The sequence below is a fragment of the Chrysochloris asiatica genome, unplaced genomic scaffold, assembly GCF_000296735.1.
Source record: "Chrysochloris asiatica unplaced genomic scaffold, ChrAsi1.0 scaffold00127, whole genome shotgun sequence".
Lineage (NCBI taxonomy): Eukaryota > Metazoa > Chordata > Mammalia > Afrosoricida > Chrysochloridae > Chrysochloris > Chrysochloris asiatica.
In genome coordinates this window covers 3,997,077-4,011,089 of record NW_006408645.1, presented here as the reverse complement: position 1 = coordinate 4,011,089, position 14,013 = coordinate 3,997,077, and the positions used below count along the sequence as shown (strand labels likewise).

At 44.0% G+C, this 14,013-nt stretch overlaps 1 protein-coding gene across 1 annotated transcript in view; it reads left to right on the top strand.

The window, feature by feature from the left end:
- The window catches only part of ITGA9 (integrin, alpha 9), a 497,442-nt gene that overhangs the window by 65,744 nt on the left and 417,685 nt on the right, over positions 1-14,013 (top strand). The window contains exon 5 of the mRNA XM_006869158.1: positions 4,417-4,484. Coding sequence (XP_006869220.1) covers positions 4,417-4,484 — 68 coding nt within the window. The remainder of the gene's footprint in view (positions 1-4,416; positions 4,485-14,013) is intronic.

Genomic DNA, 14,013 nt, shown 5'->3' with positions numbered 1-14,013 from the left:
TGACCCCACCCAATCTGCAGTCTTCTTGAATGAATTAAAAATAATTTGTGTAGGCTACATGCATTGAGTTGTGGATTGTGAACATTTGGAAATGAGTGTGTTTTTCTCTCTGAATTGCCTTCTGTTTTAGACAGAGTTTAGTAAAACCAGCATCTTAAACAAGGAAAATGCTACCATTTTTAGAATGGAGGAGCCACATGGCTTAATGAATTAAAGTCTATGACGCAGGCCGACTAATTCAAACCCACCCACAGCAGAAAGACAGAATTCTCCAACTTGTGCCAGGCTCCTCCATGCAGTTTCTAGGTTCCTTTATTCAACTACATCTTTTGATTCCTTGACCCAAAAAATCCCCCAGTTCACCAGAGTGCGCTTTATTACAGCATCTGTGAGCCGCAGTCATGCTGCTCAGGTGGCTAGATGCTTTGCCCTGTAGTGGAGAGGAAATGAACATACCACGGTCCCCTCTGTTCTCAACCTTATCCGTGGAACATTTGGAGCCTGAATGGACATGCCCAGGAGTGGCCAACTGTGGGGCCTCCCCAGCCTTTGTGTTTGTGCAGGAGAATTTTTTCCTGGGGACTAGAGGCCCCACCCCGGGCTCCTCCACCCTGTACTTCCTGGACTTTTGAATGGTGGGATGGTGTATGACTTGGGCTTCTCATGGGTGCTATGTGTGGGGCGCCCATCATCCCTATGCCAACTCCCCTTCACATAGCTTTGTGGTGAAGACTTTACTGCCGCCTTGGGTCTAGGTAAGTAAAATCCAGTTATTACGATTGTTGTTGTTAGGTGCCATCGAGTCGGTACCGACCCATAGCGACCCTCTATATGGCAGAATGAAACACTGATATATCATATCATATTTTTTCTTTTTGAAGAATCAGGTTAAAGTAATAGTCTTGTCTTTAACTCACAGAAGTAGCAACTGAAACAGTGAAGTGTGCTTTGGCCCGGTGCCTAGCCACTGCCTTTGGACACAGTGATTTTTTTTTTTTTTTTTTTTTGACTCTAAAGGAGCAGGCTGGATACAGAACCCAGGTTTGGAAATACCGTGACTCTCATGACGTTATTGCATCTCAAGGTGTGCATGATCAGAAATGACTTTTGACATTTTTCTGTAAAGAGGGCTTACTTCAGTTTTCAGAGGGGTTCAGCCCTCAGAAGAGCACATTGCATGAGGAGGGCTGGATTTGATCACAGGCCGAGCAACTTCATTCATCTGCTGCAGCCTTCTGTGCCTGGGTCTCTTGGGGTAGGTGGTCCGATTTGTACCTCCTCACAGATACATAAGGACAGTAGAGATAGGAAGGGATTGAAGAACTGATTTCCTCCCCACCCCCCAACTCACAGTGACCCTATAAGATGGAGAACTGCTCCCTGGGACTTCTGAAGCTATGGTTCTTTCTGGAAGCAGACTGCCTCATCTTTGTCCTGTGGAGTGGATGGTGGGTTTGGATGGCTGACCTTAAGGTTGATAGACCAACGTTTACCCCACTGTGCCAACCGGGCTCCTCATAATAGGATTAAACCAAATCCACTGTTACAGAGTTGATTTCGACTTGTCGTGACCCAAAAAGGGTTTCTGAGACAAAAAATCTTTTCGTGACCCAAAAAGGGTTTCTGAAAAAATAAATCTTTTTTCTGTAGAACAGCTAGTGAGTTTGAACAGCTAACTCTGTGGTTAACAGTCTAATGCCTAACCTACAGTAGCATCAGCACTCCTTCCTTATAGTAAGGGGCGTTAGAAGGATTCCATTTCAAGGGTTGGAAGGGTTGATCCTAAGTTCCTGGGAGATCAGAACATAATCTGTCTGCTAATCAGGAATTATGGGTGTACATCACATTTTGGGCCCTGCTGTGTTGATTACTTGCTCTTGAGTATCCTAAGATGACACCTATAGATCCAGGGGTTTCAAAACAACAAAGCCAGTGGGATAGTGTGGTCACAGGGACGGGTCTCTCATTGGTGTCTCTAAACTGGTAGAGGAAGGAGCACTTTAAGGGTTTTGCATTTTAAGATTTAGTATGGGGGAAGGAGTGGAGCCTTCCCACCTCGGAAATAGCTGTATGGCACATAACAACAACAACAACAACTCAGGAGCTCAGGGTCTTGTTCCTTATACTAGTGTAAAGCATGCCAGCACAGTTTGGGGATGAGGTAGAGAAAGGCATTGAAGTTTCCATAGCTATGCCTCTTGGAGTCCCTGTCACAAGAAGACCATGAGACCATTTGCTTTTAAAAGATTAAAGGCCCCCACATAATTCCTACTCATGTCATAAATTTATGAGGCAGAACTGGTATGTTGAGCACTGTAGTTTCATATTGCTCTTGAGGGCTGAATTTCCTTTGTATGCCCATGTTTTCATGAGTTACAATTGGGTGGTTAACAAATAGAGCCAGTGGGGTGGGTCTGATTTTTTTGCCAGAACCATCCAGATTTAATATTTAACATAACTGTTTGCTTGGGTTGGAACATTTGATTCTTCTTGTCCCTGTGCTATTTGATGTAAGATACATTTGTTACTTTGCACAAGCCTCACTCTCAGCCCCAGAGCAAGCATTTGCACACTGGGTTGCTTCCTGGCACGCCTGTGAGTTGTACTTATAACAACAGGACAAGGCTGGAGGAACTAATCTAGCCCTCCCAGGGAAAAGGAGTAACTCAATTGACGTTCCGTTGTAATTTAGCCGTGGGTTAATGGCCACTTACTGGAAAATGTTACCAGGCTCTGCGGTGAGTGTTGTTAGAAACTGAATTACTCTGCATATTTCCCCAGAGCCTTTTCCTCCCTCTGCCTCAACTAGACATGCTGAGCTGCAGGAAGTGGCACTATGTTGCAATCACAGCTTCCTTGCTCCTTTGTATTATTTATTTTGTGTTTCAAAAATAATCATACAGCTTTCAATGATTGAAGAGACTTGCCAAGAACTAACTCGGAGGTGGCTCAGGGTCGCTGGGTTACTTTGTTGTGGGGCATCAGGCTGGTGGTGCCCAGAGGCAGCCCAGAAGCCAGTGTCAAGCAGTGTTCATGGCAGGCTTAGTATTTCCTCTGAGTCACCTGAGCACTTCTCTGTCTCTCTGTCTTTACCCATGGAAGGATTTCAAACAGCTGGTCACTTCCCTAGGCTGGAAAGCCTTGTATGGGCCAGAGAGATGATGAAAGAACATCAGTGTCTGAGTCTGAGCTTGGGTAGAGTCCTGACTTTGCCATTTATTAGTGGTCTTCGCCGCTCTGAGCCTACCTGCTAATAAAACGGGACACCTGTCTGTAAGGATGAGCCATCAATGACAGGCTGTGAATGGAAGCAGCTAACACCGTACCTGGAACATGGTCAGTACTTGTCAAAAGTTCCTCCCTCTTGACATTTGTTGCTGTTTAGGGCTGTTGAGTTGATCCTCACTCACAGCTACCCTGTATAGGGTTTTTAAGGAGCAAGCGGCTGGTGAGTTTGAACCACCGACCTTGCAATTCAAACCAACCTTGTGGTCCAGTTCTTATCCTACAGTGCACAGCAGGACTCCCCTCTCTACATTATCAACTTAAAAATGAAACAGTAGCAACAAAGATTTCAGATGAAAGTGTTGGGAATAGAGGAACTGGTGAAGGAAAAGAGTTTATTTGCTTTCTTTGGGTCCAGAGATACCATCCCATTTTCCTTTCATTTGAGGAAGACAGAGGGCCAAGAGGACTCCCCCTCTCCCTGTGTCTCAGGGGCTCCAATGACTTGGTTTTTGTGGAATGGCAGGAAGCCAGTTTCCTCTAGCTGCAAAGAATGTCTTTTGGGGGGGCTTGATGGCACATTGAGTAAAGCGCTTGACTGCTAACCAAAAGGTGGACAATTTGAACTTCATAGCTGCTCCGCGGGAAGATGTGGCAGTCTGTTTGTGTAAAAATTTACAGCCTTGGAAACCCATGGGGGCAGTTCTGCTTTGTCCTCTAGGGTTTCTATGAGTTGAACTTGACCCAAATGCAGTGATTCAGGGCTCCTTCTAGGGAATTCCACATTGGCATGGTGCAGCATTCCATTTCTGGGTGGTGTTTTCAGCTCCTTGGTCCTGTTAGGGATCCCCATCCTTTCGGAAGTAAATGAAATAATTGTTGCCAACCTCCCACTTAATTACCAGGGTGGCTGGTTGTCTTTCTCCAGCATGAGCTGAGGACGTTTACTGGGGCACTTGGCAGCCTTGCTCTCCAATGGCACCAGAGCCTGGAACTGTGAACTCTGTGGATTCCTGAGACTTTCTTTCCCTCTGCTCCCCAGTCTGGAAGGCCTCTCTGGGCTCAAGCCACAGAAGCACACAGTACACAGAAGTGGCAGGCTGCCCCCGGCTCCCTTTGGTTGCTCCACACAAGACTGGCTCCCACTGACATGGCTGTGGCTTACCTCTCTTCCCTTCATTCCCCATCTAGAGTACAAGAAGAAGTATGGGGAGGAACACGGCTCCTGCCAGGCCGGGATCTCAGGCTTCTTCACTGAGGTTGGTGTTCATTTTCTTACGTTTGATTATGTTTCCCAGTTGGAACTTTAGCTGCCTAGATGCTTGAGTAGTGAATGGGTAGATTCTGATCCTCACACCCAAGGAGGGCTAATTTGGAGGCTACCCCCCCTCTCCCATTTTGAGGATTTGTATAGGAATCAGCATGACTCTGAGACTTGTGGAAGGAATTGTTTAAAAGGGGGATGTAAGTGAAACAATGGAGTCCTGGTGTGGCGCTGTGGGCTAATGCGTCAGACTGCAGAGTCGTTTGAACTGCAAGGTCGGTGGTTCAAGCTCACCAGCTGCTCCGTGGAAACCCTGTACAGGGTCCCTGTGGGTCAGAATTGACTCGATGGCACTTAGCAACAACAATAAGTGAAACAAGTTGTGCTTCATTGTGGGCAGCTGTTAAGCTACATAAAGCATATGAGCATCAGCTCAGCTCATTCCTCTCTCCTTAGTGGGGAGACCTGATTTTATATATAGTATAGTTAACTGTTCCCTTTCCCAAATTCTGAAGGACCATTAACTGGAATGCTTATATGCCTAATGCAGAAGTTGTTGTTGTTATGTGCCGTGGAGTCAGTTCTGACTCATAGCGACCCTGTACAGGGTTTCCAAGGATGTAAATATTTACGGGAGCAGAAAGCCTCATCTTTCTCCCGTGGAACAGCTGGTAGTTTCGAACTGCTGACCTTGAGGTTAGCAGCCCGATTCATAACCACTACGCTACCAGAGTTCCTTAATGCAGAAGTGACATGACCTTTAATTTAACTGGTAGTACGGTTTTAGGGATTATTTGTGATTTTTATATTTCATTAGTGTACCCTTTATAACAGCCCCTCATTTCTCAAACATTTTTGTGACTTTGCCATGTACAAAGGCCATGATGAGGCCATGGAAGTGGCAACACTCTCCATCTCATAGCTCAGATAAAAAACAAAACAGTAACTCAGCTCTTTCTCACTTCTAATTCATCTGCATGCCTTTTGTTTTAACTTTCCAACACAGCTCATATCTGGCAGCTTTTAACTACCACCACCACCACCTCTCCAATGGTAGGGCACTGTGGGCTAATTCACTGGACTGCAAGATTGGTTTGAACCACGAGGTTGGTGGTTCAAACTCATCAGCTGATCCTTTGAAGCCCTAGGTTGCTATGAGTTGGAACCGAATCGTCAGCACTTAACAACAATCACCACCATTACCACCACCACCACCACTTCCATTACTCCATCACCATTTCCTCCATTATCTCCACCACTACCACCATGAACAAACAGCTTTCTTACCTCCACCATCACTACCACCTCCATCACCTCCACCATCTCTATTAACTGCACCATCTCCAATACCTCCACCATCACCACCATCTTCATTACCTCCACCACCACCACCTCCATTACCTCCTCCACCATCTCCATTACCTCCATCCCCATCTCCATTACCTCCACCACCACCACCTCCATTACCTCCTCCACCATCTCCATTACCTCCATCCCCATCTTCATTACCTCCACCACCACCACCTCCATTACCTCCTCCACCCCCATCTCCATTACCTCCACCACCTCCTCCATTACCTCTATCCCCATCCCCATTACCTCCACCACCACCATCTCCATTACCTCCACCACTACCATCTCCATGATCACCACCTCTATTTCAGACCCTGCCATTAAAAATTGGAGTCCCTGGGAGGTGCAAAAAAAGTACGCAACTACTAGTCAAGAAGTTGGCAGTTTGAACTTCTCCAGGAGTAACTTTTAAGAAAGGTCTGGCTATCTGCTCCTGAAAAGACCACAGCCTTGAAACCCTTATGAAGCATAGGTCTACTTTGACACACATGGGATTGCATGGGTTAGAGTTGACTCAATGGCAGCAGATTTACTTGAAATTAAAAAGAGAAAACAGGGATTCAAAAAGAAAATAGTGTTGGAAATACAGTGTCTAGTCCAGAATGTAAAATGATAGTAAAAATTTAGAAATTTTATTACCGTTGACTCTAAAACCTGTAAATATGAGCTACACCCTCCATACTCCGACTTCTCTCTCATCTTCAGTAATTCCTATTATGTGCAGGTTATCACTTGGCTTTTTTTTTTTAAAAATATTTTACTGTGTAGGTTCCCACTCAAAATTTTTGCACAAGTTGTTCAGTGACATTGGTCACATTCTTCACAATGTGTAAACATTAGGCTGGTTTGTTGAGAATCATTTGTATGACGTTTCACTTAGACTTTGAGAATACCAGCAACTATCTTCTTAGCAGTTCAGGCCCTCCAATTCATCCAATCCATCAACAAGTCTTTCCTCCTTACACTTCAAAACATATCACAAGATACCCTTTTCTCTTCACCTCTACTACCTCCCACAAGTCTAAGCTGCAGGTGTCTTGTGCCCGGACCACTGAACAAATTTCCTGTCTTGCTGCTGGACTCTCACCACTCCTACAAGCTAGAACCTCCATGTGCCTTCCAATCTCACTTAAAATAAGTCTGTTTATTTCCCATACCCTTCCAGACCCTCTACAGTCTGGCTTATTCCTGACTTCTCAGGCTCATCTGTTACAGGTGGTTCCCCACTCCTTCTGGATTTACTCACTTACAGCTACAGTGATTTTCTGTTGTTTTAGTGCAGTTGAGTAGCTTTGTAGCTTTTTAAAAATACTGACCATTTGTATTTCCTTTTCTGGAAATTGTTTGCTTCTTTTCTTAGCACTTCATACTTTTTCATTTTGTTTTTGTTTTAGTGATTTTTAGGAGCTTGTTACATATACTTGACATTTTGAGATTTGTTACAGACAATTTTGTGTGTTAAATGTGATAGACTTTTTTTTTTAAATCAGTCTCTTTACTGTCTTTTCAGTTTTTTTTGTATCTTTATCATGTTGGTATTAAATATTAAGATTTGGTCAAATCTATCAGTAATTTTTTTCTGGATTGTACGTACCTTAATCTCTTAGGAATCTCATCTTCACCCTAAGCATATGAAAATATCTACTTATATTTTCTTCTTGTGCTTTTGTTTGCTTTTTAAAAGTAAGACTTTATATATTTAATCCATTTGGAATTTATTTTTGCATAGGTTGCATAATAGAAATAACATTGTTTTCCTATATGTTCAGTTGGTTCTTCTGATACTGGTTTGTTAATCAGTGGGAATAGAATTGAAATACCATCCTTCCATATGCCCAGTCCAATCTCTTCTTCTATCTCAGTAAGCATTTATACTTGTATGACTGTTGTCCTTTCAGCAAGGCCTCCTGAAGTCTGACGTGATCCAGTATGCAGTGGGAGCCATTGTAAATTCATAAGCAGGGAACCACCATGGTAGATGGCTGTGCTGTAAGAAAGAATATTTGTGCTGAGTATGTCTTGGTGGTTTGGAAGTGAGAGGGACTGGAGGGAATCTTGGTACATGGCTGTGATGTGGTGCAGCTAGTAAGCAACAGGACTGGCTAGGGTGATGGCAGTAAGTAAAAAAAAAAAACCTAGTGGAGTCAGAGAATATAAGGAAGTACTAATGGGTTGAGTGACCAGGTGGCTGTTGGATAGAGGACTGAAGTTTTGAGACAGGGTTCTGGAGAATGGTGATACTCTTCTTGGTGGAAAGGGGCCTCAGAAGAAGGAATCTATAGGAAGAGGTACACAGTTAAGTCAGATTTTAGACCCATGGAGTTAGAAGTGATTGGACGCTAACACAGACATTACTAGGAGACACTCGCACATGTGGACTGGAGCTCAGGTTGACCTTAGATTTGGTCATTGCTCTAAGTCTCTGAGAAGACAGTATGCTTAGCATGGGACTAGGGGATAGCGACCTTAGGTTAGGTGGTAGAAGGAGAAAGGAGATTTATCACAAAAGCCAGGATTAATCTGAGCTGTTGATGGAGAACCTAGGAGCAAAGAAGTTATGAGGAAGGAGGTGGCCATGGTGGTCCCATCAGCAGGTGAGTGCTAGGTGAGAGGAGGGTTTGATAGGAGAAGCAGGAAGGGAAGGAGGTTGTGGAGGGAGCTTGCACACCCAGGTGGCTGTGCAAGCTCAGTATGACCAGAGGAGCAAGAGGACCTGTTTAAACTCCATGCTGTGGAGCTCAGTGCCCGAGGAACTATGTTGTGTTGTTGTGAAGTGCCATCGAGTTGGTTCCGTCCCATAGCGACCCTGGATAGGGTTTTCCAAGGAGCAGCTGGTGAGCTTGAACCACCAATCTTGCATTTCAAATGGCTTTGCAGTCTGATGCGTTACCCCACAGTGCCACACTAGGACTCTGCATATGGTGACCAGGTTCAAGTAAATTGGATCAAGACCTTGTGTATGGGGTGGCAGGGAGCAGGAAGGCGCTCTCTCTGACCACAACTCAGTCCTCTGACCCCTGAATCGCTTGGGCTTTTGCCTCTGTTTTAGTTCCCAGGCTCTTGACCTCCTTAAACAGGAGTTCTTTGAACTCATTGTCTCCTTTATTTCTGGAACTCCAGCTGTTTGAGGCTGAGCAGGAAATGTGATTGAAGGGTTCAGGCAGGCCTTGCTCCCCTTTGCTGCCCTCCTACTGACCTCATCACTTGGGCCTCTCTCTGGCTGTGAACTGGTCAGCTCTCCTTACAAGGCAGGAAGCTGCTTCCCAAGCTGGACATGCTTCTGTATCCTTCTGGACATGGTCATGTTGCCCAGAAATATTCTGGCCAGCAGTGCCTACTTGACCTGAAGGTTAGTGACCCTGGAGTTATCAAAGCCCTTCAAGTTATGGATACCATATGGATGTTAGCCCATCACTGAGGATAAGGGAGACTTTCCTGGGAACTTTGCTTTTTGCAGAGACTAAGATAAGAGATGTGGTAGATACTTCACAGCAGCAAGAGAAGACTTTGTCCTGTGCTACTTACAGCATCAGTGTAGGGCTACTGCCTCTTTGCCTGATGGGTAAACTGGACCAACCCTTTGAGAATCAGACACCACGTCAGACATGTAGAGAAGACATTGGGTTGAAGTGTGACCAGCACAGACTTCTGTTGGCCTTGCTATTCATGCCTACTGGCAGTGTTCAGAGAAGACCCATGGGTTCTCTCAGGCACACCCAGATACTCTGGAACCTCTGGAGACTGGGAATACATGCATCTTAGGAAAAGGCCCAAACTGATTATTAATGGAATTCCACAAACATGATTTAGGCACTGGGGCCTTTGACGTGTGGAGAAACTTTCATTTATGTATGTGACATTTGTGTTGGTTGTTCTTGGGTGGTGGGGAACCATGATAACATTTCCTCAGCACATGTGAACTGTGCCAAAGGGCACAAGCTTCATAGTGAACAGAAAAAGCCAAACACAAGAGATTTTTGGAAAACTCACAGTCTTGAGGAACACAGACTTAGACTCCGTTTATTTAATTTAACTGAAGGGGTAGGAGACATTAACTGTAAGAGGAGAGGATACACATACACACGCATACATGCACACACACACACACACACATATACATTTTTTAAAAAAAAAACAAGGAAGTGATTTGTTTTTACTGTTTTTGAGGAGAGAATTTTCTTTTTCTCAACTTTGTAATGTTTGAGAGAGGAGATGGCAGGGATATGTTAAAAATACACTTTTTAAAGTACTTCTGGATTAAGCTAGATTAGGAGGCAGTAGTTAGTGATAGAACTCTTGCCTTCAATGCTGGAGTTCTGGGTTTGATTCCTGGCACAATCACTACTGTCAGTGGAGACTTGTGTGTTGCTATGATGGGAAGACCCCTAATGAGATGGATTGGCCAGGTGACATCATTGATGGCATCAAGTGTGGCGGCGGTAGTGAGGTTGGCCCAGAATCAGACATTGTTTCGTTCTGCTGTGCATGGGGTCGCTATGAGTCGGTTCCGACTCGATGGCACCTGACAACAACAACATGATGCTAAACAGCTTTCCGTGGAATTGCCAGGCTAAAACAGACTTGGAAGAAAGACTTGGTGATCTGCTTCCAAAAGTCAGCAAATGAAAAACAGTCCAATCTGCATCCTGGGAGTGGCGTAAGATGGGCCAACATTTCATTCCTTTGGGGTCGCCATGAGCCAGAGCTGACTTGATGGAGGCTAACAACAACAACAACTGGATCATTGGAAAGCATCCTGTCTGTTGTCTACTCTTCAAAAGAGCCTTTACAGACCTGTGTTGATGCTCACATCTTTAACTTTTAAACAGCGAAGGTGGAGGAAGCTCTACACTGTATGCAACTGTTTCTGAGGACATCGCTCAGTTGGCTGTTCAGTGCCCTTTGTGTTTGGACACTGATGACAAATTCCTTTTCAAGCTCATGACCAGGAAACAGTCCCTGTCCTCTGATGAACTGATCACTTGTCTGTCTCACACCCTCCAAGAGCTAGCAGGCAGTTGCTTACAGGGAGCAGATGAGTGTAAGCGGGATGGATGAATGTGTCACCATGTTTTCTCTTTGATGAGTCTGAATGCAGAAAGTGCTAAATTTGTATAAAATTGTGAGATTCCTTCCAGAATGTCTGGCTTATCATCATGAGCTTCTTTCAAACGGAATAGGATCTTAGTGCTCTCCAGCATCGTTCCTGGGCCACACCTTCCCAAACGAATAAGAGCAAACCATTCAGGCAGGATGCCCATGCCTTTTTTCTTGTCTCTGCCCATACCTTACTCACTGTTTAATGTTCTTCCCCAGATCACAGTATATGGGTTGTTCAAAGCATTGTGCCACTGTTGCCACCATTAGCTTCTTGCTGTCTCTCCCACATGCTCTCTGCCCCTCTCTCTAATTTTCCCTTTACTTGTTTTTGGCTTTTACTTCTTGTATCCTGGGAATTCAGCTGTGACTTTATGAATTGCCATCAGAACCTCAGAATTCTTGTGACACCTATGCCCTCAATATGCAGAGTTGATAGGGACAAGCAACTTAGACACTGGCTACTTAAAAATGGGGATGCTATAAAGACATGAAGTGGCTGACTTACAAGTTTTCAAGAGAGAGTTTAGTTTCAGAGTGTGCAGGGGAAGGTAGAATCCCCACTGAATAGTTTTCATGTTGTCTAGGTGGGTCTGGTGAAAGGAAATGGGGATAGGACTCTTTGGACTCAATAGTGAATAATCGTTATCATGACAAATTGCAGCTGTCACAACTGTAAAGGTATATGTTGTGTAACAAAAAGTGGGGAGTAGGTAATCTTACATTCCAGGAACAGAGGACCCTAGAACCATCAAGGGATGGTTCCACATGAGTGGAACCTGGGACCCTAACCAGAGAAGCAGGGCACAAGAGATGGAGGCAGAAGTGATGGCTGGAGAGATAGAGCAGCTGAGGACTCAGGATTCATGGAACGAGAATAGCTGTGTGCTGGTGGCGAGGAGGCAGGCTTGCAGAATGTGCACTTTGTTTAAATGATTATATATTTTTGTGTAGATCAAAAAAAAAAAAAAAAACCCAAAATCAGAGGGATTAGAAGCAAATACTGTTAACCAATGATGCATGAAGGCAATTGTAATCATTGCACTGAAACAAAATACGATATGTTAAGTGCAAAACCAATGTTCTCCCATGTAAACTATCGCTCAATTCACAATAAAAGCTTTAAAAAAAATTCTTCTGACAGTATCTAACCTCCAGGGACTCATCAGAAGCCACATCTGACATGAGTGACGCCTAGAAAGATCTGACTCTGAACTATAGCTGTGTGACAGACTCTGAGGTCACAGGAAGGGCTTGCTCTGTTTTAGTAATGCATTCCCATGTTCTCCAGTGAGCCGGTGGGACCTATGTCTGGGAGTTTATGTCCAGCTGAGGGGCTTCCCTTACAAACTGTGTCCATTTTAGCCTTTTGGATAGAATCTTTCCTATAATATCATGGACATGTCTATGTTGGGCTACCCTAACAATGTTCATCAAAGGGATTTTATTTGCCTTTGTGTCTGGCATTAGCTCTGATACACAGTAGTAGGCACTCAGTGAGTCTTGTTGGGTGAAAAGTTAATGACTGTGGATAAAAAAATTACTTTCAATATCTTGTTGCAGTGTTCTTTTGAAAATGCAGATAACCGAAAAAGAAGAGATTTCCATAATTCTGTCACCTAGTTGTTGTTGTTAAGTACCGTAGAGTCGGTTCCGACCCATAACGACCCTGTACAGGGTTTCCGCGGCTGTCAATCTTTACAGAAGCAGAAAGCCTCATCTTTCTTCCACAGAGCGGCTGGTAGTCTCGAACTGCTGACCTTAAGGTTCACAGCCCGATTTGTAATCCCTACGCTACCAGAGCTCCTTATCACCCAGTGTGGGGGCTTGATTATATTTTGGGCATACCCTCCTTGTGTCTATTTGTATACATTTTTTCTTCTTTTTCTAAATATGATCATAGAGTACACATATTGGTTGGTATATACTGTTTTACTCAACAGCATATTTTCCCTCTTTCTGGATGCCATTAGTATTTTTAATGGTTCATGGGATTCTGCTGAATGGATGTACCATAGTTTACAACCCCTATCTTTAGGAGTCTAAGTTGTTTCCAACTTTTATTAACAGTTGTTTGTATCTTGTGACTAAACTGATGCAGGCATCCATGCTGATTTCCTTGGGTAGTTGAATCATGTTGAACACTTATAATTGTCATCAGTATTGGTCACTCGATTTTGTAACATTAACATGCTCTCAATCCTGATGAGGATACAGGACCATTGGCTGAATGCTGATGATGTGTGGTGTCTTTTGTGCTCTTGTGTTTGTTTTTAAGAATAATACTGTGCTGCCTGTGGTTCCTTCATTTTTCAGTCTGTTTTCCCCTTAGTTGGCTTCTCTGGTCTTTGTTTCTGTTGTTCCAAGTTTGTTGTGGGCCGTGTTGGTCAGTAAACCATGTTTTAGAAGGTCTTGAGTGAAGACTGGAGAGGATTTCCTTGGTTTATTGTTGTTGTTATGTGCCATGGAGTCAGTTCCAACCCATAGCGACCCTGTACAGGCTTTCTGAGGCTGTAAATCTTTACAGGAGCAGAAAGCCTCATCTTTCTCCCACAGAGCAGCTAGTAGTTTCAAACTGCTGTCCCTGAGGTTCGCAGCCCGATTCGTAACCAGAACGCTACCAGAGCTTTTTATTTTTAATTTTGGCTTCATTCATATTACATGCATACTGTTGTTGTTGTTAAGTGCTGTTGAGTTGGTTCCCACTAATAGTGACCATGTATAGGGCTTCTGAGGAGCAGCTGTTGGATTTGAACCACTGACCTTGTGATTAGCAGTCCAGTGATCATCTTATAGCGGCACATCAGGACTCCTTATTACATATATAACATTTTCCATTATAAGCGTTAGTATTTTATTGTGTTTTCAGTGGTGGTTCACACAGCAGTTTAGGTTCTGATCCAAAAATTTCTGTACAAATTCTTTAGTGACACTGGTTACATTCTTCATAGTGTGTGGACATTCCTTCCCATTATTTTTGTTCTGGTTGCTCGGTTTTCCTGCCTCTTACGTTATCATTTTTGTTTTAAAGTAGTTGTTGACGGTTGGATCTGACATAGGTGAATATATATATA